This window comes from Schistocerca americana, chromosome 3, assembly GCF_021461395.2.
Source record: "Schistocerca americana isolate TAMUIC-IGC-003095 chromosome 3, iqSchAmer2.1, whole genome shotgun sequence".
Classification (NCBI taxonomy): domain Eukaryota; kingdom Metazoa; phylum Arthropoda; class Insecta; order Orthoptera; family Acrididae; genus Schistocerca; species Schistocerca americana.
Window position 1 is genome coordinate 880111123 of NC_060121.1, and position 23782 is coordinate 880134904.

The 23782-nt window shown below is 39.7% G+C and overlaps 2 protein-coding genes across 5 annotated transcripts in view; one reads left to right on the plus strand and one right to left on the minus strand.

The window, feature by feature from the left end:
- LOC124607443 (E3 ubiquitin-protein ligase MARCHF5) overlaps nucleotides 1–5066 on the minus strand; it is an 89536-nt gene extending 84470 nt beyond the window's left edge. The window contains exons 1-4 of one of the 4 annotated variants that reach the window (XM_047139776.1): nucleotides 4660–4911; nucleotides 4460–4512; nucleotides 4222–4324; nucleotides 3921–4011 (exon numbers count right to left, since the gene is read on the minus strand). In XM_047139776.1, the coding sequence (XP_046995732.1) occupies nucleotides 3921–4011; nucleotides 4222–4292 (162 nt within the window). In that variant the 5' untranslated portion in view covers nucleotides 4293–4324; nucleotides 4460–4512; nucleotides 4660–4911. The other 3 variants (XM_047139777.1, XM_047139775.1, XM_047139774.1) reach the window with 3 other exon arrangements.
- The window catches only part of LOC124606460 (amine oxidase [flavin-containing] A), a 270234-nt gene continuing 251296 nt past the window's right edge, over nucleotides 4845–23782 (plus strand). Inside the window, exon 1 of the mRNA XM_047138441.1 lies at nucleotides 4845–5340. Within this exon, the coding sequence (XP_046994397.1) occupies nucleotides 5184–5340 (157 nt within the window). The 5' untranslated portion in view covers nucleotides 4845–5183. The remainder of the gene's footprint in view (nucleotides 5341–23782) is intronic.

A 23782-nucleotide genomic window follows, 5' to 3' on the forward strand; every position in this document is an offset into this window, starting at 1 on the left:
ACAATAAACCAAAGTCTACCATCTGCTTTACCCACAAAAGAATATGCGATCATTCCATTTCATATCCCTATGAAATGTTACACCCAGATATTTGTACGAGTTGGTTATTCCAACAGAGACTCATTGATAATATAGCCAAAGGACACTACTTTTTTTTCATTTTGTGAAATATACAGTTTTACATTTCTGAAAATTTAGAGCAAGCTTCAATCTCTGCACCACGCTGAAATCTTATCAAGACCTGCCTGAATATTTAAGCAGCTTTCTTCAGACAGTACTTCATTATAGATAACTATCATATGCAAAACGTCTAAGGCTGCTATTAATATTGTCTGCAAGGTCATTAAGAGACAATATGAATAGCAAGGATCCCAACACACTTCCTTTGGGCACACCTGAAGTTACTTCTACAACCATCCAATATGACAAGCTGTGTCCTCCCTACCAAAAAGTCCTCAATCCAGTCACAAATTTCACTTGACACTCGATATGATCATACATTTGATAATAAGCGTGGCGCGGTACTGAGTCAAATGCTTTTCAGAAATCAAGAAATACTGTATGTACCTTGTTGCCTTAACTCAAAGCTTTCAGTATGTTATGTGAGAAAAGTGCGAGTCAGGTTTCACATGGTCGATGTTTTCAAAATCCATGCTGGTTGGCATGGAGGTCATTCTGTTCAAGATACTGCATCATGTTTGAGCTCAGCATACGTTATAAGATTCTACAACAAATCAATGGCAAGGATATTGGATGGTAGTTTTGTGGCTCACTTCTATTACCTTTCTTGCAGACGGATGTGACCTTTGCCTTTTTCCAAGAACTGGGTACAGTTTTCTGTTCGAGGAATCTACAATAGATTATAGTTAGAAGAGGGGCTAGCTCAACCACAATTCAGTATAGAATATGATAGGGATTCAACTGGAGCCTGGAGCTGTGTTCAATTTTAACAATTTCAGCTGTTTTTAAACACCATTGACATGAATACTTATTTCACTCATCTTTTCAGTGGTACTGGGATTAAATTTGGGCAATTCTCCTGGGTTTTCCTTAGTAAAGGAACATTCAAAAATGGAGTTAAGCATATCAGCTTTTACTTGTTACCCTCAGTTTCAATTCCGGTCTCATTCACTAGGAACAGAACCCAAACTTTGGTGCCAGTAATAGCCTTTACATATAATGAGTATTTCTTGGAATTTGTAAAATTTTAATTTACAATATTCTGCTACCATAGTCATTGAAGGCATCAAGCACTGCTTTTGACAGCCAAGCATGTTTCACTCAGAATTATCTATCTTTAGCCCTACACTTTGTTTTACGCGTATTATGCTGTAATCTCTGTTTCTTTACAAGATTCTTTACAGTGACGGTATACCATGAAGGTCCCCTCCCATTATGAATTGCTCTACTGGGTACATACCTATCCAGTGCCTCACTGTTGCCACAATGGCATCATGATCACTGATATCAGTTTCAATGTGGACTTCCTCAAAGAGGTCAGGTCTGTCTGCTGTAATCAAACTTAATATTTCCATAATGAGTGTGGTAGTTTTCAGAGTTCCACAACTAATTTGCATGGATATTACTACTTGGGCAGCACATAAAACAGGTGACAACTGAACTATAGTTGATATTACAAGTACTGCAATGACTAAGCAAGCATTCAAAATACACTTAATTTATCAACAAACACACCCTTTAACATACAAACAAGAAATAAATTAATCAAAACTTTTATCTGGGAGTACAGTTATGAAGGGTGGACTATAGAAAAACACAGAAAGAAAAAATTAGAAGTAACAGATGTGGATATGGACAAGAGCCACAGAAACAATCTGAACTGAAAGGAAATATAATGACCAAATACTAAAAGAAAAAATATTGTGGTATCCACATTCCCTATGTGTGCAGCTTTCATGATGTTGATCAAAAGAGAGGATTTAAAATTTAGACTGGCAATGGCAAGAAAAGCATATCTGAAGAAGAGAAATTTGTTAACATCGAACATAAAGTCTAGTGTTACACAACATTTTTCTCAAGGCAACTGTCTTGAGTGTAGCCTTGTATAAAAGTGAAATGAGGGCTATGAAATGAAATGTGTGGCGAGGGCCTCCAGGCAGGTAGCCCTGATCGCCTGATGCTAGTCTTTTGAAGTGATGCCACTTTGGCAACTTGCGCGTTGATGAGGATGAAATAATGACGATGATGGCACAAACACTCAGTATACCTGAGTGGTGCAAATCTCCAGCCCAGCCAGGAATTGCCCCGGCATGACAAGTGGTGCGCTGTCCACTCAGCTATGGTGGTGGACGTGAGGGCTATAAGCAGCACAGATAAGAAAGAGAACAGGAGCTTCTGAAATGTTGTGCTAAAGATGAATACTAAGCATTACCTGGGTACATTGGTTAACTAACAAAGAGGTGGTCAATCAAACTGGAGAGAAAAACCTATTGTACAATTTGAAAATAAAAAGAGAATGGTTTATGGTACGTGCCTTCAGGCATCAAGAACTTCAATTTGGTAATAGAGGGAAGTGTGGTGGGTAAATATTGGAGACAGAGACAAGGGTTTGGCTTTGATAAGCCAATTCAAGTGAATGTAGGTTGCAGTGGTTATGCAGGTGATAGGCTAGTTTGGAGAGGTGCAGCAAAACAGTCTGTGGATGGAAAACAGTAGTGGTAACATTGTGGTGATGTGCTTACTGTCTTAAATGGCAGTTCTGTTAAATTTCTTTCATGTATAAGATGCAATTTATTGCAAATATTAATGGAACTGTCAAGCTGTCACAGTACATAGTCTGATTCTAAAACTGCCTCACATTACACATTGTTTTACACAGCTGATATGTCTAACAAAGTTACTTATTTGAACCCCCCCCCCCTCCTTCCTCTCCCTGCAATCTTGGTTGTGGTAAAAGAGCGATCTGAAATGAAGTCTGAGGTCCACGTTAGGTTAGAAGGTGACAATTTGATTGTGGGATGATCAAGCCTACAAATGTTAAGGCAGGCTTTAGGTAACAAATTGACCAGTAGCAGCGACTAATGCTTTATGTCTGCGTCTTACTGAAAAATGCGGGCGGGGGGGTGGGGAGGTGGGGGGGGGGAGGGGGGTGAGGGTAGAGATTCTAAATATCTAAGAGGAAACACTCATGCGGTGGAATGTTGCCTAATGAAGATCCTTTTGGGAAAAACAAACAAGAAAAAACTGGTTTGCAGTTGTAGCCAACATACATCTCTAACAAAGATCAAAGATGAACCCAACATTCATAGCTGAGAATTAGGGAGGCCAATGACTGATGTAAAATCTCGAGAACAGAATGACAAGCTTTACAAAAATCTATTTTAAAAGTATAAGGCAAACAGAAGAACAAACTTGAATAAACAATGTTAACAAAACAGAGTAATCATTTAAAGGGGAAAATTGCCCAGTATGCTTGACCATGACACGAAGACAATAAAAAATGCAAATTACTCTCACTTATTTCACATAGTGTTCTTACCACTCTCAGATGGATGTATTATAATCCACGTCTTTAACTGTCATGGCATGAATCTCCCAGATGACGGGAAGTCTAATCCTCCAAAATGTGACATGGACAGAATAATAAATTGACTTTTTACAATAATTGTTATTCCAAATTAAGGGAATAATCAGTTCATCAATGAACCTGATGGTAGCAAACATGGCTGCTGAAACATTGTACCCGTTTGACACCAGTAACCAGCCTTTGCCTATGAACCAATTTCCAAATAGGAAACCAAAACGACTTACATCAAACAAGGACAATGAAAATTAAAATTATGTAGACTGTTTTAAGATGCTCAAAAGACACACGAATACAAAATGCAATGCAAACGTATACGAAAACAATGCTTTATTGTCACACCATAAACTAAAAACTGATGTTTACCCTTACTTACCCACTTAGTTGTACCACGACAATTGCAAGGATGCACCCACTCTGCTTCACTGTCATCATCATCAGTGGCAAAGCAAACCCAACACGTCCTCCTATTGAAACATGGCAAAATGTAAACAGCAAATACATCATGACACAAATCTTAACAACAGCAACTATCAGAACTTGTTCTCAAATTATTTGATGCTAAAATCACTAACAGCTGCATTTTACTTTATCTACTCTACAAACACAATTTAACAATTGGAACAGACAAAAAAGGGTACAGTGCATCAATATTATATGGAGAGAAACTGCATTACCTTTCTTCATCTAACCTGGACGTCGCACCTACTAGCTGATTGGCACTTTCCTCCCGTTCTCTTCCAGCCATCTCACTTTGTCACGATTCCAACATATCAGTTTCTGATAAGAGATAAAAAAATATTTGACAGTGCCTTGAGAACTTTGAGAGATCCACAGCTTCATATATGAAATAAAGAGTAGATTAAACGTCGTGAGGCAGATTTTCTCACAATGTAGTTCATATTTATTTATCACCTTAATGAGACTTTGTACTGGAACATGTGGGTTTTATGTTGTTTGCGTATCAACTGAAACCAATCATCATGAAATAGCACATTCATAAGCTATTTTGATTCATTATTGTCATGGTTTGTCAGATTATTTAGACTTATACAGTGAACCGTAAACATTTCTTAAACTAAACAGAAAAAAATACATATCGTTAAGAAACATACTCGAATGGATCACCAGCAGTCGTTACACACTTATCTCACGTTACGAACGAAATTTTGTTGTGCTGACACATGTGTCTACATTCCAGCAATTAAATGATCTTCCCAGGTCCCACACACAACACTGCTCAGCGGCTTTTAGCAAACACTTACGAATATCTTTGGAATGATTGTTGCAAACAAATACATCTGTGATCATTTACTGATTTCGATATGGTGTAACAAGACTGATTTTACACGCGTGTGTTAATCAGCGCTTTCTAAAGTCTCACCTTGGACGTGTAGTGTTTCGTTAATAAATACGTCATAAAGTGTAAATGCGCAGGGCTGAAATTCTTTCTGTACGCCCACTAACATCTGCACTGCAGAATTGCTTAGACGATTATCTGTGAATACAATAAATACGTGAGCCCAAGGAGGTATTATGCACCATGGAGCACATGAATCTAGCTGGCGGCTACTTTATATCAGCAAATGTTAATAATCGCTGATGTATTGGTGAAACAGACGGCAGTTTATTACTGAAAATGAGTAACTCCCTTTTGTCGCAAGAAAGTTGGTCTGGACGTCTCTACACTGCTGCTGATATTGCGATTATTGGTGCTGGGCTGTCGGGTTTGACAGCAGCATATAGGATTTTAAACAAGGACCCAAGTCTGCGTGTAATTGTGCTAGAAGCGAAGGGTGAGAAACTAACCTCTAATTTTGTCAGGCCATGAGAGTTTTTCTTCCCATAGATTTGAATTTATGTATTAAAACTGTAAACTCACTTTCTTGCGTTCTTAAAGATTGAAACGAGAAATATGACGTTCTCTCGAACCCGATATCTATTCTCATACGTACTTGTATGTGAAATGTAACGTATAGCTATAACTAACTATGGACCTTACACAGTGCTGCTACTAACCTCCGCTGAGGAGGAAATCAGCAGGATCGTACATATACCTAGGAGTAAAATGCCCACAAGTCAAGATGAAGTTAAAATGTGCCTACTAAAGACAGCATTAACAGCATGAAAGTATCCCTAACAGACGTTATAAATGAGCTATTCTCATCATGTTACTTCTGTAATTACCAAAGCAGGCAGAAGTACTTACCATTCATGAAAAAGGTGGTACAGGTAATATAGAGCATTACAGAACAGTTTCACTACTGTCTTCCTTTTCAAACATGGTAGAAACTATTATGAAAAACAGACTTATGGATTATTTAAATAAATACCAACTTCTGTGCAAGGTACAATTTTACTAGGTCTGGGAAGGGAACAGAAGCTGCTTTAGCAAGATTTACAAAAGCGGTTTTAGAAGCCCTACACAAAGGAGAACAAGTAACAGGCATTCTCCTGGATGGCAGTAAAGAATATGACACTGTTGAGCATGAAATACTTGTAGGTGAACATGATGCACTAGAAATAAGGGAGATGGGGTGGTAAATGAATGGTTTAGGCCTTCACTAGCAGACAATGTGCAGAGGGTAGAGATCCCAAATTTCAAGTGGCTCTAACAATATGGTGAAACATCTTTCAGAGACAGAATACTTGAACACCGGAGTTCCTCAAGGGAGTGTGTTAGACCCAATACTGTTTCTAATATACATTTACATGAGGAGAAACCATGTTATTTGCTGAGGACAGCAGTATGATAATTACAGAAAGGACACTTAGAAATTTTAGAAGTAAATGCTGTAAAGACACTTAAGGTGGTTTGCAGCTGGTCTAGTAACAATAAAGTAACTCTTAATGTGCTCCATGGTGCTAATAACCTAAACTTCTACATAAATAAAAACCAAATATAACAAAACTTAAAATACATAACAAATTCCTAGAGAGTGTAGCGGGCAGAAAATTTTAGGGTATGTATAAAATGGGATGAACATATCGGGGTACCAGGAAAAAGAATTAGCACTGCATGCTATGCCTTATGATTACTAACCACAGTGCACAATAGCTCATGCCTAAGAGGAACATACTATGCACACATACATTCTAATATCAGTTATGGCATAATATTCTGTGGTGCAAATGCACAGAATGTGGTAAATGTGTTCAAATTGCAAAAACGAAGCATCACAATCAGGGGGCATTTCCTGATATGCTAAAAGTCACTGAAATAAGATCAGTGCAATCAATGATACACAAAATTATAGATCTATTTTACTGACGTGAATAGTTTATAAGGTGTTAGAAAAGCTACTTACTGATCAACTGGAATTATTTTTCTGTAAGTACAATCTATTAAAAAACTGTCAGCATTGTTTCAGGAAGGGCAGGTCTGCAGTAGCAGCTGTAGCTACATTTTTTCAAGCAGTATTGAATAAACTTGATGAAGGAACAAAGTAGTTGACACCTTTTTAGACCTATCCAAGGCTTTTGACTCTGTAAGTCATTGTATGCTTCTGTATGAATAAGAAACTTTTGGAGTCAGGAGAGTGGCATTACATTTGTTAACATGTTACCTTGCTGACAGGGGTCAATGTGTTAAGCTGTATCATACAACTGTGGAACATGTACAAACAGTAAAACCATCTTATAAAATCCTTAACTGTAGAGTTCCTCGGGGAAGTATTATAGGGCCACTTTTGTGTATTGTGTACATCAGTGATATAATAATTCCTCAAAATTCAAATCTAGTAAATTATGCTGACAATACCTCCTTCATAAGCTGCAGCTCTACAAAACAGTAAGCAATGCAAAATGATACAGAGAACGTCAGTTTCATCGCAGAATACCTCACTGAAAACAAAGTAGCACTTAATTAGGCAATTCTGATGGAGTTTCTACAACATTATAAATCAAGACAAGTGGATACTGAGCCAGAGTTATGAGTTGAAACAATTGAGAAACATAAATTCCTGAATATTACAGTAGATGAACATTTTACATGGAAGGAGCACATCAGTTACACATATAAAAAAAGACCTCCTGTAGCACCTAAATGCTAAAACGCCTTTCAAGTGTAATAACATCACCTGTCTTAAGACAAATCTATTTTGGAATTATGCACTCCCACCAACAATATGGTATCGAGATTTGGGTTGGGGCATCAATGGTATACATGTATAAGGCTTTCAGAGCCCACAAAGGAGCAGTTATGATAATAGCTAATATCAGTAAACACCAGTCCTGTAGAGAATACTTCATTAAGCATAGCATACTAACAGAGTATTCACTCGACGTTTTCAGGACTATACTGTTTAAAAGAAAATATGGAGCATAATATAACCAGTAGTGAAATCCATAATTATAATACAAGAAAACGAGAGGATTACCACATAAAATTTAGTAACAAAAGAGCAACAGATCATAGTCCATAAAAGACTGACAAATAACATAAAACTGTTAAATGGAAATGTATTTTAGATAAAAATTAAAGGAACTGTTAATTGATAAATGTTTGTACTCCATCAAGGACTTTTAATGTTATTGTGTATAATTTATCCTTATTTCTAAACTCTTTTTAATGTTACATGTAAATAAACAGACTATGTCCATGACTGTAAAAGTTATTATGGACAAATAAACCATTTATTACTATTATTAAACAATGGAAAATCCAGGATGGTATGTAACAGTGTTATGAAAATTGTTTAATATTATGAAAAGGATAGTTGCTACTCACCGTGTAGTGGAGATGTTGAGTGCCTATTTGCAACTTGGCATCTCTGCCATATGGTGAGTAGCAACTATCCTTTTCATATTACTATTATTATTACTGAGCAAGAGTCATAAAAGGACCCCCTGCATTGAGGTATTAAAAAATGGGGTATTCTGACAGTTCAAGTGCATATGTATTCCAAACTGCAGTTAAAAAAAAAAAAAAAAAAGGCATTGAGCTCCATCATGATCATCAAACCAGATACAGTGATTGCTTGTACCTGGATAGAATGAATAGGTTTTCATCCCATTAAAGAATTCACCCAACATAAAATTATTACAAATAAATAAGCAGGTTGTTCAATTAGAAAACAGACAAAAGAGTATGGAGTGTGCTTGTAAGCAACACAATACACTGTAGTTTGTAATTTACACCAGGCAATGCGAAACCAAGTTGTATTATCGAATAAGTCTAATGATTCATTTCTGTTGTTAGAAGCAGGTTCTTCTGCCTAATTTAAAGCAGTGGTAAACTGTGTATATGTATATTTGTATTGTGGATATATTATGTGTAACCTATTTTTTCCATTTTCGTATATAGATTAGATTAGATTCAGTTTTTATTCCATAGATCCAAAAATGAGATGATTCTCGTAGTTGTGGAACATGTCAGAAAGTGCAACATAAAAGACATAGATCATTCGAATATAATACTCTCTTACCTGATCATTTGTCTGGAGACAGTCAAAATGTTGCAGTAAACTGGAACCGCTAATATTTACAGAATTAATACACTGTCAGAATGAAACACAGTTATGCACTGAAAGTATTTGTATGGAGTGTAGCCATGTATGGAAGTGAAACATGGACGATAAATAGTTTGGACAAGAAGAGAATAGAAGCTTTCGAAATGTGGTGCTACAGAAGAATGCTGAAGATTAGATGGGTAGATCACATAACTAATGAGGTTTTGAATAGAATTCATAGTCCTGAGACTGGTTTGATGCAGCTCTCCATGCTACTCTATCCTGTGCAGGCTTCTTTATCTCCCAGTACTTACTGCAACCGACATCCTTCTGAATCTGCTTAGTGTATTCATCTCTTGGTCTCCCTCTACTATTTTTACCCTCCATGCTGCCCTCCAATGCTAAATTTGTGATCCCTCGATGCCTCAGAACATGTCCTACCAACCGGTCCCTTATTCTTGTCAAGTTGTGCCACAAACTCCTCTTCTCCCCAATTCTATTCAATACCTCCTCATTAGTTATGTGATCTACCCATCTAATCTTCAGCATTCTTCTGTAGCACCACATTTCGAAAGCTTCTATTCTCTTCTCGTCCAAACTATTTATCGTTCATGTTTCACTTCCATACATGGCTACACTCCATACAAACACTTTGAGAAACGACTTCCTAACACTTAAATCTATACTCAATGTTAACAAGTTTCCCTTCTTCAGAAACGCTTTCCTTGCCATTGCCAGCCTACCTTTTATATCCTCTCTACTTCAACCATCATCAGTTATTTTGCTGCCCAAATAGCAAAACTCCTTTACTACTTTAAGTGTCTCATTTCCTAATCTAATTCCCTCAGCATCACCCGACTTAATTCGACTACATTCCATGATCCCCGTTTTGCTTTTGTTGATGTTCATCTTATATCCTCCTTTCAAGACACTGTCCATTCCGTTCAACTGCTCTTCCAAGTCCTTTGCTGTCTATGACAGAATTACCATGTCATCGGCGAACCTCAAAGTTCCATTCTGTTCAACTGCTCTTCTAAGTCCTTTGTTGTCTCTGATAGAATTACAATGTCATCGGCGAACCTCAAAGTTTTTGTTTCTTCTCCACGGATTTTAATACCTACTCCTAACTTTTCTTTTGTTTCCTTTACTGCTTGCTCAATATACAGATTGAATAACATCGGGGATAGGCTACAACCCTGTCTCACTCCCTTCCCAACCACTGCTTCCCTTTCGTGTCCCTCAACTCTTATAACTGCCATCTGGTTTCTGTACAAATTGTAAATAGCCTTTCACTCCCTGTATTTTATCCATGCCACCTCTAGAATTTGAAAGAGAGTATTCCAGTTAACATTGTCAAAAGCTTTCTCTAAGTCTACAAATGCTAGTAACGTAGGTTTGCCTTTCCTTAATCTTTCTTCTAAGGTAAGTCGTAAGGTCAGTATTGCCTCACGTGTTCCAACATTTCTGCGGAATCCAAACTGATTCTTGCCAAGGTCGGCTTCTACCAGTTTTTCCATTCGTCTGTAACGAATTCGCATTAGTATTTTGCATCTGTGACTTATTAAACTGATAGTTCGGTAATTTTCACATCTGTCAACACCTGCTTTCTTCGTGAATGGAATTATTATATTCTTCTTGAAGTCTGAGGGTATTTCGCCTGTCTCATACGTCTTGCTCACCAGATGATAGAGTTTTGTCAGGACTGGCTCTCCCAAGGCCGTCAGTAGTTCTAATGGAATGTTGTCTACTCTCGGGGCCTTGTTACGACTCAGGTCTTTCAGTGCTCTGTCAAACTCTTCACGCAATATCGTATCCCCCATTTCCTCTTCATCTACATCCTCTTCCATTTCCATAATATTGTCCTAAGTACGTCGGCCTTGTATAGACACTCTATATACTCCTTCCACCTTTCTGCTTTCCCTTCTTTGCTTAGAACTGGGTTTCCATCTGAGCTCTTGATATTCATACAAGTGGTTCTCTTTTCTCCAAAGGTCTCTTTAATTTTCCTCTAGGCAGTATCTATCTTACCCCTAGTGAAATAAGCCTCTGCATCCTTACATTTGTCCTCTAGCCATCCCTGCTTAGCCATTTTGCACTTCCTGTCGATCTCATTTTTGAGACGTCTGTATTCCTTTTTGCCTGCTTGATTTACTTCATTTTTGTATTTTCTCCTTTCATCAATTAAATTCAATATTTCTTCTGTTACCCAAGGAGTTCTACTAGCCCTCGTCTTTTTACCTACTTGATCCTCTGCTGTCTTCACTACTTCATCCCTCAGGGCTACCCATTCTTCTTCTACTGTACTTCTTTCCCTCATTCCTGTCAATTGTTCCCTTGTGCTCTCCCTGAAACTCTGTACAACGTCTGGTTCTTTCAGTTTATCCAAGTCCCATCTCCTTAAATTCCCACCTTTTTGCAGTTTTTCAGATTTAATCTACCGTTTATAACCAAAACATTGTGGTCAGAGTCCACATCTGCCCTTGGAAATGTCTTACAATTTAAAACCTGGTTCCTAAATCTCCGTCTTACCATTATATAATCTATCTGATACCTTCTAGTATCTCCAGGATTTTTCCATGTATACAACCTTCTTTCATGATTCTTGAACCAAGTGTTAGCTATGATTAAGTTATGCTCTGTGCAAAACACTACCAGGTGGCTTCCTCTTTCATTTATTAGCCCCAATCCATATTCACCTACTATGTTTCCTTCTCTCCCTTTTCCTACTCTCGAATTCCAGTCACCCATGACTATTAAATTTTTGTCTCCCTTTACTACCTGAATAATTTCTTGTATCTCATCATACATTTCTTCAAATTCTTCATCATCTGCAGAGCTAGTTGGCATATAAACTTGTACTACTGTAGTAGGCGTGGGCTTCGTTTCTATGTTGGCCACAATAATGCGTTCACTATGCTGTTTGTGTAGCTTACCCACACTCCTATTTTTTATTCATTATTAAACCTACTGCTGCACTACCCCTATTTAATGTTACAGAACTGCAATCATCATCCTAAAACTAAATCTCTACACTACTAGTAAATGGGAATTCTCTTAAACTGTAGAATGGGTTGACACAGCTGCAGGCATTGGGTTGTCTTTGAATTGCACTGTAGTTTATTAGATGAGAAGAAGTTTGGTGTTAAAAGGAGAGTGTCCTGTGATTTCTGGTGTAACCTTAATGTATCTTGATCTGTCGTGTTTAAAGCTGTGTCATCCACATAGCAAGTGACTGAAGTTGAGCATAATGTGACAAATAGTTAATTGCAACAGTGAAGAAGAATGGCCCAAGGACAGAGCCCTGATACACGACAGATGTGACTTTCAACAGGGAAGAATGCCTATTTTGAATTGACTGAGATTCCCCAAAGAATGAATTATTCCTAATGTTGTATTGTTTATTATATAACACTGTAGCATGGCTAGTAAGATGCCCAAGGGGATACATTCAAATGGTATAGCTCAAGACAGATTGTGTTCTCGTAAAACAAAAAGAAAACTTTATCTGTCAATCTGAAGCAGTTCTGATATTGATGCTATAGCACATTACAAGAAATACTGCAAGGTATTAAAGACTGTAATTCTGACATCAAAGCAAATATATTACGAGGAAAAGATAGTCATATCAGATAACAAAATAAAGACAATATGGGATATAGTGAAGGAGGAGACCGGTAGATCCAGACATGAAGAGGGACAAATGGCATTAAGAGTAAATGATACATTGTAAATGATACATGAATATCAAGAGCTTTATTGGAAACCCAGTTCTAAGCAAAGAAGGGAAAGCAGAAAGGTGGAAAGAGTAACATTCCAGTAGAACTACTGACAGCCTTGGGAGAGCCAGTCCTGACAAATCTCTACCATCTGGTAAGCAAGACGTATGAGACAGGCGAAATACCCTCAGACTTCAAGAAAAATATAATAATTCCAATACCAAAGAAAGCAGGTGTTGACAGATGTGAAAATTACCGAACTATCAGTTTAATAAGTCACAGCTGCAAAATACTAATGCGAATTCTTTACAGACGAATGGAAAAACTGATAAACCCCGACCTTGGCGAGGATCAGTTTGGATTCCGCAGAAATGTTGGAACACATGAGGCAAAACTGACCTTACGACTTATCTTAGAAGAAAGATTAAGGAAAGGCAAACCCACATTTCTAGCATTTGTAGACTTAGAGAAAGCTTTTCACAATGTTGATTGGAATCCTATCTTTCAAATTCTAAAGGTGGCAGGGGTAAAATACAGGGAGCAAAAGACTATTTACAATTTGTACAGAAAGCAGATGGCAGTTACAAGAGTCGAGGGGTATGAAAGGGAAGCAGTGGTTGGGAAGGGAGTGAGACAGGGTTGTAGCCTATCCCCGATGTTATTCAATCTGTATATTGAGCAAGCAGTAAAGGAAACAAAAGAAAAGTTCGGAGTAGGTATTAAAATCCATGGAGAAGAAATAAAAACTTTGAGGTTCGCTGATGACATTGTGATTCTGTCAGAGACAGCAAAGGACTTGGAAGAGCAGTTGAATGGAATGGATAGTGTCTTGAAAGGAGGGTATAAGATGAACATCAGCAAAAGCAAAACGAGGATAATGGAATCTAGTCGAATTAAGTCATGTGATGCTGAGGGAATTAGATTAGCAAATGAGGCACTTAAAGTAGTAAAGGAGTTCTGCTATTTGGTGAGCAAAATGACTGATGATGGTCGAAGTAGAGAGGATATATAAAATGTAGACTGGCAATGGGAAGGAAAGCGTTTCTGAAGAAGAGAAATTTGTTAACATCCAGTATTGATTTAAGTGTCAGGAAGTCATTTCTGAAAGTATTCGTATGGAGTGTAGCCATGTATGGAAGTGAAACATGGACGATAAATAGTTTAGACAAGAAGAGAAGAGAAGCTTTCGAAATGTGGTGCTACAGAAGAATGCTGAAGATTAGATGGGTAGATCACATAACTAATGAGGAGGTATTGAATAGAATTGGGGAGAAGAGGAGTTTGTGGCACAACTTGACAAGAATAAGGGACCGGTTGGTAGGACATGTTCTGAGGCATCAAGGGATCACAAATTTAGCATTGGAGGGCAGTGTGGAGGGTAAAAGTCGTAGAGGGAGACCAAGAGATGAATGCTATAAGCAGATTCAGAAGGATGTAGGCTGCAGTAGGTACTTGGAGATGAAGAAGCTTGCACAGGATAGAGTGGCATGGAGAGCTGCACCAGACAAGTCTCAGGACTAAAGACCACAACAACAACAACAACGATACATTGGTGACAGATGTGTATAGTGTTGCAGAAATTTTTAACAAACATTTTATAACTGTTGCTGAAAAGATGGAGTTGTCAGGTTCTGTAGATGCTGCTATGGAATACCTCAGACCAGACATTTTAAGTTACTTCCGTAATATGAATTTGACCCTCACTACCCCAGCAGAAGTAATGTCCATCATAAAATATTTTAAAATAAAAAACATCTAGTGGGTATGATGAAATATCAACAAAGTTAATTAACGTTATTCTGAGTTAAGTAACATAATAATTTGTCTGTGTAACCAATCGTTTATCAGTGGAATATTTCCAGAATGGTAGAAATATGCTGAAGTTAAGCCACTGTTTAAGAAGGGAGAAAAAAAAATAGCATCAAATTTCTGTCCAATTTCACTTTTGCCAGAACTCTCAAAAATTTTAGAAAAGGTAATGTACATTCCCTCCCCCCATGAACCATGGACCTTGCCATCGGTGGGGAGGCTTGCGTGCTTCAGTGATACAGATAGCCGTACCGTAGGTGCAACCACAACGGAGGGGTACCTGTTGAGAGGCCAGACAAACATGTGGTTCCTGAAGAGGGGCAGCAGCCTTTTCAGTAGTTGCAAGGGCAACAGTCTGGATGATTGACTGATCTGGCCTTGTAACAATAACCAAAATGGCCTTGCTGTGCTGGTACTGCGAACGGCTGAAAGCAGGGGGAAACTACGGCCGTAATTTTTCCCAAGGGCATGCAGCTTTAATGAATGATTAAATGCTGATGGCATCCTCTTGCGTAAAATATTCCGGATGTAAAATAGTCCCCCATTCGGATCGCCGGGCGGGGACTACTCAAGAGGACGTCGTTATCAGGAGAAAGAAAACTGGCATTCTATGGATCGGAGCATGGAATGTTAGATCCCTTAAACGGGCAGGTAGGTTAGAAAATTTAAAAAGGGAAATGGATAGGTTAAAGTTAGTTGACTGGAATACTCTCTTTCAAATTCTAAAGGTGGCAGGGGTAAAATACAGGGAGCGAAAGGCTATTTACAATTTGTACAAGAACCAGATCGCAGTTATAAGACTCGAGGGACGTGAAAGGGAAACAGTGGTTGGGAAGGGAGTAAGACAGGGCTGTAGCCTCTCCCCGATGTTATTCAATCTGTATATTGAGCAAGCAGTAAAGGAAACAAAAGAAAAATTCGGAGTAGGTATTAAAATCCATGGAGAAGAAATAAAAACTTTGAGGTTCGCCGATGACATTGTAATTCTGTCAGAGACAGCAAAGGACTTGGAAGAGCAGTTGAATGGAACGGACAGTGTCTTGAAAGGAGGATATAAGATGAACATCAACAAAAGCAAAATGAGGATAATGGAATGTAGTCGAATTAAGTCGGGTGATGCTGTGGGAATTAGATTAGGAAATGAGACACTTAAAGTAGTAAAGGAGTTTTGCTAATTGGGGAGAAAATAACTGATGATGGTTGAAGTAGAGGATATAAAATGTAGACTGGCAATGCCAAGAAAGCGTTTCTGAAGAAGAGAAATTTTTTAACATCGAGTATAGATTTTAGTGTCAGGAAGTCATTTTTGAAAGTCTTTGTATGGAGTGTAGCCACGTATGGAAGTGAAACATGGACGATAAATAGTTTGGACAAGAAGAGAATAGAAGCTTTCGAAATGTGGTGCTACAGAAGAATGCTGAAAATTAGATGGGTAGATCACATAACTAATGAGGAAGTATTGTGGCACAACTTGACCAGCAGAAGGGATCGGTTGGTAGGACATGTTCTGAGGCATCAAGGGATCACCAATTTAGTATTGGAGGGCAGCGTGGAGGGTAAAAATCATAGAGGGAGACCAAGAGATGAATACTATAAGCAGATTCAGAAGGATGTAGGTTGCAGAGGGTACTGGGACATGAAGAAGCTTGCACAGGATAGAGTAGCATGGAGAGCTGCATCAAACCAGTCTGAGGACTGAAGACCACAACAACAACAACAATGTACATTTGGCTTTATAACCATCTTATGACAAATAACATACTGTCAAAGTCACATTTCAGAGTTCTAAAAGGTTCTGATATTGAGAAGACTATCTGCACTTCCAGTGAAAATGCTCGTAATTCAGTAGACAAAAAATGACAGGCAGCTGGTATATTTTGTGATCTGTCAAAGGCATGTGACTCCTGTAAATCACAATATCCTTTTAAGTAAATTAGAATATTATGGTGTTATAGGAAATGCTGCAAAATGATTCAAATCTTTTATCTCCGGCTGGAAACATAGGGTGTTTTTGGAAAGAGACATGTATTAAGCTATCAGGCATCATCCAACTGGGAACTAATTACATGTGGGGTCCCATAAGGTTCCATCTTAGGGCCCTTACTTTTTCTTATGTATATCAATGACCTTTCATCAGTAACATTACCAGATGCCAAGTTTGTTTTGTTTGCCGAAGGTGCAAACATTGCAATAAATAACAAATCAAGTGTAGTCTTAGAAAGAGCGGCTAATAAAATATTTGTGTACATTAATCACTGGTTCCTAGCCAATTCTTTGTCACTAAACTTTGAAAAAACACACTACATGCAGTTCAGAACTTGTAAAGGGTGTCCCATGAGTATATGCCTAACATACAATGACAAGCAGATGGGAGAAGTGGACAGTGTTAAATTTTTGGGATTACAGCTTGATAATAAATTCAAGTGGGAGGAGCACACCACAGAACTGCTCAAGCGTTTTAACAAATCTCTATTTGCAGTGCGAATTGTGTCAGACGTAGGGGATATAAAAATGAAAAATCTGGCATACTATGCTTACTTTCATTCCATAATGTCATATGGGATTATTTTTTTTGGTAATTTACCAAACCAAGCTAAAGTTTTCTATGCACAAAAACGTGCAATAGGAGTTATATGTAGTGTGAACTCAAGAACATCCTGCAGAAGCCTGTTTAGGGAGCTAGGGGTGCTAACTACTGCTTCCCAATATATTTATTCCTTAATGAAATTTGTCATTAAAAATATATCACTCTTTCAAACCAACTGCTCAGTTCATGGAAACAATACTAGAAATAAGAATAATATTCACAAAGATTTAAAGTCACTTACTCTTGTACAGGAACACACATTTTCAATAACTTGCCAGCAGCCATAAAAAGCTTAACAACCAATGAAATTCAGTTTAAGAGAAGCCTTAAGGATTTATTGGCGGCCAACTCCTTCTACTTCATCGATGAATTTCTCAGTAGAACCAACGGATTTTGTGTGTGTGTGTGTGTGTGTGTGTGTGTGTGTGTGTGTGTGTGTGTGTGTGTGTAATTGATTAATGGAAAATCTCATATAAGATGTGAAACAAATACTAACAAAGAGATAGAGGGGCTGGCCAGTACTTACCTCAGCTCAGTACAGCCGATAGACACACACAAAACAGAACTGAAAATTTACATTCCTAGCTTTCGGAACTTTGTTCCTTCATCAGGGAGGAGAGAGGGGAAAAAAGGGAAGAAGGGAAAGTGGATTCAGTTACTCACAACCCAGGTTATGAAGCAACAGGGAAAGGTAAACAGGGAGGGTAGCAAGGATGGAGGCATGGTTGTCAGAGGGAAGCCAAGGATATTCTACTGTAAGTACTGTGCCAGCTTCAAACCAAAGAGGATGCATACAGAAGTAAAGAGGTATGTAGTATAAAGATAAACACAACTATGTAGGATAAAAAGATGCGTGAATGGCTAAAGAGGAAAGGCAAAGAGGAGAAGACTGAAGAGTGAATGGGATTGAGGTTGTTTAACGTAGGTTCAGTCCAGGGGGATGGCGGGATGAAAGGATGTGTTGGAGTGCAAGTTCCCATCTCCGCAGTTCAGAGGGACTGGTGTTGGGTGGGAGAAGCCAAATGGCACACATGGTGTAGCAGGTTCCTAGGTCCCTAGAGTTATGCTGGAGGGCATGCTCCGCTACTGGGTATTGGGCATCTCCTAGGCGGACAGTTCGTCTGTGTCCATTCATGCGCTCAGCCAGTTTGGTTGTTGTCATGCCGATGTAAAAGGCTGTGCAGTGCAGGCATGTCAGCTGATAAATGACATGTGTAGTTTCACATGTAGCCCTGCCTTGAATTGTGTATGTTTTACCAGTAGTGGGGCTGGAGTACGTGGTTTTGGGGGGATGCATGGGGCAGGTTTTGCAGCGGGGTCGGTTACAGGGGTAGGAACCGCTGGGTAGAGAAGGTAGTCTGGGAATATTGTAGGGTTTAACAAGGATGTTACGGAGGTTAGGGGGGCGACGAAAGGCAACTCTGGGTGGTGTGGGGAGAATTTTGTCAAGGGATGATCTCATTTCAGGGGTTGTCTTGAGAAAGTCATATCCCTGGCGGAGTAATTTGTTGATGTTTTCGAGGCCAGAATAATATTGGGTGACAAGGGGGATGCTTCTGTGTGGTCTGGGGGTAGGAACATTGTTGTTGGACGGGGAGGAATGTATTGCTCGGGAAATCTGTTTGTGGACAAGGTCTGCAGGATAGTTGCGGGAGAGGAAAGCACTGGTCAGGTTATTGGTGTAGTTGTTGAGGGATTCGTCACTGGAGCAGATACGTTTGCCACGAATACCTAGGCTGTAGGGAAGGGAGCATTTGATGTGGAAAGGATGGCAGCTATCAAAGTGAAGGTACTGTTGTTTGTTTGTGGGTTTGATATGGACAGAGGTGTGGATGTGAGCTTCAACAAGATGAAGGTCAACATCCAGGAAGGTGGCTTGGGTTTTGGAGAAGGACCAGGTGAAATTCAGATTCGAAAAGGAGTTGAGGTTATGGAGTAAATTAAGGAGTGTTTCTTCACCATGAGTCCAGACCACAAAGATGTCATCTATAAACCTATACCAGGCCAGGGGAAGCAGCTGTTGGGTCTTCAGGAAAGCCTCCTCCATGCGGCCCATGAAGAGGTTGGCATAGGAGGGAGCCATCCTGGTTCCCATGGCCGTTCCCCTGATTTGTTTGTAGGTCTGGCCTTCAAAAGTGAAGTAATTATGGGTGAGGATGAAGTTGGTAAGTGTGATAAGGAACGAGGTTTTTGGAAGATCTTCGGGTGGGCGTTGGGAGAGGTAGTGCTCAAGGGCAGAGAGACCATGGGTATGTGGGATGTTTGTGTAAAGGGATGTAGCATCTATGGTGACAAGTAAGGTTTCAGGTGGGAGAGGAGTGGGAATGGATTTGAGGCGTTCTAGGAAGTGGTTTGTGTCTTTGATGTAGGATGGGAGTCTGCGGGTGATAGGTTGTAGGTGCAGACATTTCAGGAATTCCTCACATCCAGTGTTGCCTCCCAGTCCTTCTTGAAGAACATCCCGACAACCCCCAACATCATCCCAGCTGAATCCCGTGCCATTAAGGAGCTGAAAATAGACCCCTCTATTGTCATCCTCCCGGCAGATAAAGGCTCCACAACTGTCGTACTTGACCGTGTGGAGTATGTGGCAGAAGGACTGCGTCAACTCTCTGACACCTCAACCTACAAAGCTGTTACCCAGGATCCCATTCCCTCCATCCAGACTGAGTTGCAAAAAATCCTAAAAATCCAAGGTCCCTCACAAGGCCTCACAACGGCTTCCATAGACTTACTCACTCCACCTGAGCCACGTACCCCTACCTTCTACCTATTACCCAAAATCCACAAAGAGAACCATCCTGGCCATCCCATTGTAGCAGGCTTCAAATCCCCAACCGAACGTATCTCAGCTCTGGTAGACCAGCACCTACAACCTATCACCCGCAGACTCCCATCCTACATCAAAGACACAAACCACTTCCTAGAACGCCTCAAATCCATTCCCACTCCTCTCCCACCTGAAACCTTTCTTGTCACCATAGATGCTACATCCCTTTACACAAACATCCCACATACCCATGGTCTCTCTGCCCTTGAGCACTACCTCTCCCAACGCCCACCCGAAGATCTTCCAAAAACCTCGTTCCTTATCACACTTACCAACTTCATCCTCACCCATAATTACTTCACTTTTGAAGACCAGACCTACAAACAAATCAGGGGAACGGCCATGGGAACCAGGATGGCTCCCTCCTATGCCAACCTCTTCATGGGCCGCATGGAGGAGGCTTTCCTGAAGACCCAACAGCTGCTTCCCCTGGCCTGGTATAGGTTTATAGATGACATCTTTGTGGTCTGGATTCATGGTGAAGAAACACTCCTTAATTTACTCCATAACCTCAACTCCTTTTCGAATCTGAATTTCACCTGGTCCTTCTCCAAAACCCAAGCCACCTTCCTGGATGTTGACCTTCATCTTGTTGAAGCTCACATCCACACCTCTGTCCATATCAAACCCACAAACAAACAACAGTACCTTCACTTTGATAGCTGCCATCCTTTCCACATCAAATGCTCCCTTCCCTACAGCCTAGGTATTCGTGGCAAACGTATCTGCTCCAGTGACGAATCCCTCAACAACTACACCAATAACCTGACCAGTGCTTTCCTCTCCCGCAACTATCCTGCAGACCTTGTCCACAAACAGATTTCCCGAGCAATACATTCCTCCCCGTCCAACAACAATGTTCCTACCCCAGACCACACAGAAGCATCCCCCTTGTCACCCAATATTATCCTGGCCTCGAAAACATCAACAAATTACTCCGCCAAGGATATGACTTTCTCAAGTCAACCCCTGAAATGAGATCATCCCTTGACAAAATTCTCCCCACACCACCCAGAGTTGCCTTTCGTCGCCCCCCTAACCTCCGTAACATCCTTGTTAAACCCTACAATATTCCCAGACTACCTTCTCTACCCAGCGGTTCCTACCCCTGTAACCGACCCCGCTGCAAAACCTGCCCCATGCATCCCCCCACAACCACCTACTCCAGCCCCGCTACTGGTAAAACATACACAATTCAAGGCAGGGCTACGTGTGAAACTACACATGTCATTTATCAACTGACATGCCCACGGTTCAATCCCGTCTCCGGCCATCCTGATTTAGGTTTTCCGTGATTTCCTTAAATCGCTTCAGGCAAATGCCGGGATGGTTCCTTTGAAAGGGCACGACCGATTTCCTTCCCCATCCTTCCCTCACCCGAGCTTGCGCTCCATCTCTAATGACCTCGTTGTCGACGGGACGTTAAACACTAATCTCCTCCTCCTCCTCCTCCTCCTCCTGCACTGCACAGCCTTTTACATCGGCATGACAACAACCAAACTGGCTGAGCGCATGAACGGACACAGACGAACTGTCCGCCTAGGAGATGCCCAATACCTAGTAGCGTAGCATGCCCTACAGCATAACTCTAGGGACCTAGGAACCTGCTACACCGTATGTGCCATTTGGCTTCTCCCACCCAACACCAGTCCCTCTGAACTGCGGAGATGGGAACTTGCACTCCAACAGATCCTTTCATCCCGCCATCCCCCTGGACTGAACCTACATTAAACAACCTCACTCCCATTCACTCTTCAGTCTTCTCCTCTTTCCCTTTCCTCTTTAGCCATTCACGCATCTTTTTATCCTACATAGTTGTGTTTATCTTTATACTATATACCTCTTTACTTCTGTATGCATCCTCTTTGGTTTGAAGCTGGCACAGTACTTACAGTAGAATATCTTTGGCTTCCCTCTGACAACCATGCCTCCATCCTTGCTACCCTCCCTGTTTACCTTTCCCTGTTGCTTCATAACCTGGGTTGTGAGTAACTGAATCCACTTTCCCTTCTTCCCTTTTTTCCCCTCTCTCCTCCCTGATGAAGGAACAAAGTTCCGAAAGCTAGGAATGTAAATTTTCAGTTCTGTTTTGTGTGTATCTATCGGCTGTACTGAGCTGAGGTAAGTACTGGCCAGCCCCTCTATCTCTTTGTTAGTATTTGTGTGTGTGTAATGTACAATCTAACTTCTGCTGCACCATTTCAGTGCAGTAATGTGTTCATTGTAAATAAGTATTGTAATAGTTCTATTATATGTTTATTACCTTATAAATAAAACATTTTTGTATTTTAAATTCAGTGCATTAATGTGATCTTAGTAAATGAGTGTTTGTAAAATGATTCTTTCATATAATGTTCATTAAAAAAAAAAAGAGAGAGACGATCATTCCACTTGGGACCTGTGGAAGGTACATTAGCTTATTTGTTTCAGTTGTAAATATATGTCATGTATTATTGTTTTTCTGATATGTTCTACATCCTGGAGGACCTTCTCACTACGGATCAATTGGAATCAAAGTAAATCTAATTTAATCTAATGTTTACAAATGCAGTTAATGTATAACTGACAATTTGAGGACTGCAGAAATGTTTTCTTCTTCTCCTTTCTTTCCTAAAAACCATGGTGTCTACTAATAAGTAGGATATGTTTTTCAAAGTAGTTACTAAGCTGTATGTAAAAAATTGCTTCAATATTTTGGAAAATATTGAAAAAATAGAGACAGGTCTATAGTTCCCAGTGAGGTGCTCTCCTTGCTTTGTGTATCTAGATATAACTTTTGAAATTCTAGGCATTCATTCACAATAAAAGCAAGTGGTTTGCAAATAAGGTGTATTGTAATTTTTATTGTGTAGTTAGATAGCCAATAGCAGATAATGCTTAAAAATTTTGAAACAGCAGTTACTATATCTATGGATGTGACAAGATCCCAATGGAATTCATGTCCTCTAGAAAGCCAGTTAACAAGTATATCAGTTGCTGGTTGAAACGTAACAGTTTAATTGAAACTCATTTAAACACTCAAATTTGCATGAGCTACTATGAACAACCCCATCATTATGTGTAGTTAGTTAAGTCAGGTTTCATGCTGTGTTTGTTTAATTTTAGATCTTAATTCATTTACTATAACACTAAAGTATTTATTGAGCTCCCTTGGCTCAAGCAGGACATCTTTAGTTTGGGTAGAAGTGAATTATTTGTACTATAATATCCTAACTAGCCATACATTTGTTTGTAGCTCCTTCTACATAATTTTCATAGGCAGCATGTTTGGCAAGTTTAAGTATGGCTTTGTGTTGGCATTCTGTCTCAGGCTCTGTAAATGAGGATTGTTGCCCCAAGAGGCAGTAGGAGCTAATATGCTGTGTCACTCGTTAACACATACACGTTATTATATGTGCTTACTAATAAATAGTGTGTAAATCATATCTCTATGCTGTGCCACTATTATGCTATCACACTGCCAGTACCCCATTACTGACAGTGGTGACCGTGAATTTCTGCATTGCGTCACATCACTCTGTGATTTTACTGTTAACTTGAAGATCTGCTGCACCAGTTATGCAATCAAGAATGCTGCCATTACAAATGGTACAACCGCACTGTTTCTTTGGTAATGTCAACAACATCTCTCGACAAGTGCTTGTGTATTCCACGAACATCCCATGTGCAAAATCACTAAATATCCTCAAAGGCTTGGACAACACTACAGTGCCGAATGATATAGTGACAATGCCTTCATTGTGTGCCACATCTTCAGACCAACCTCGCATTGCCATCGATGCCAAGCAGCAAACTGTGCCATGACAAGTGGCAAATTTATAGAGTGACTTCACAATAAAAATTTGA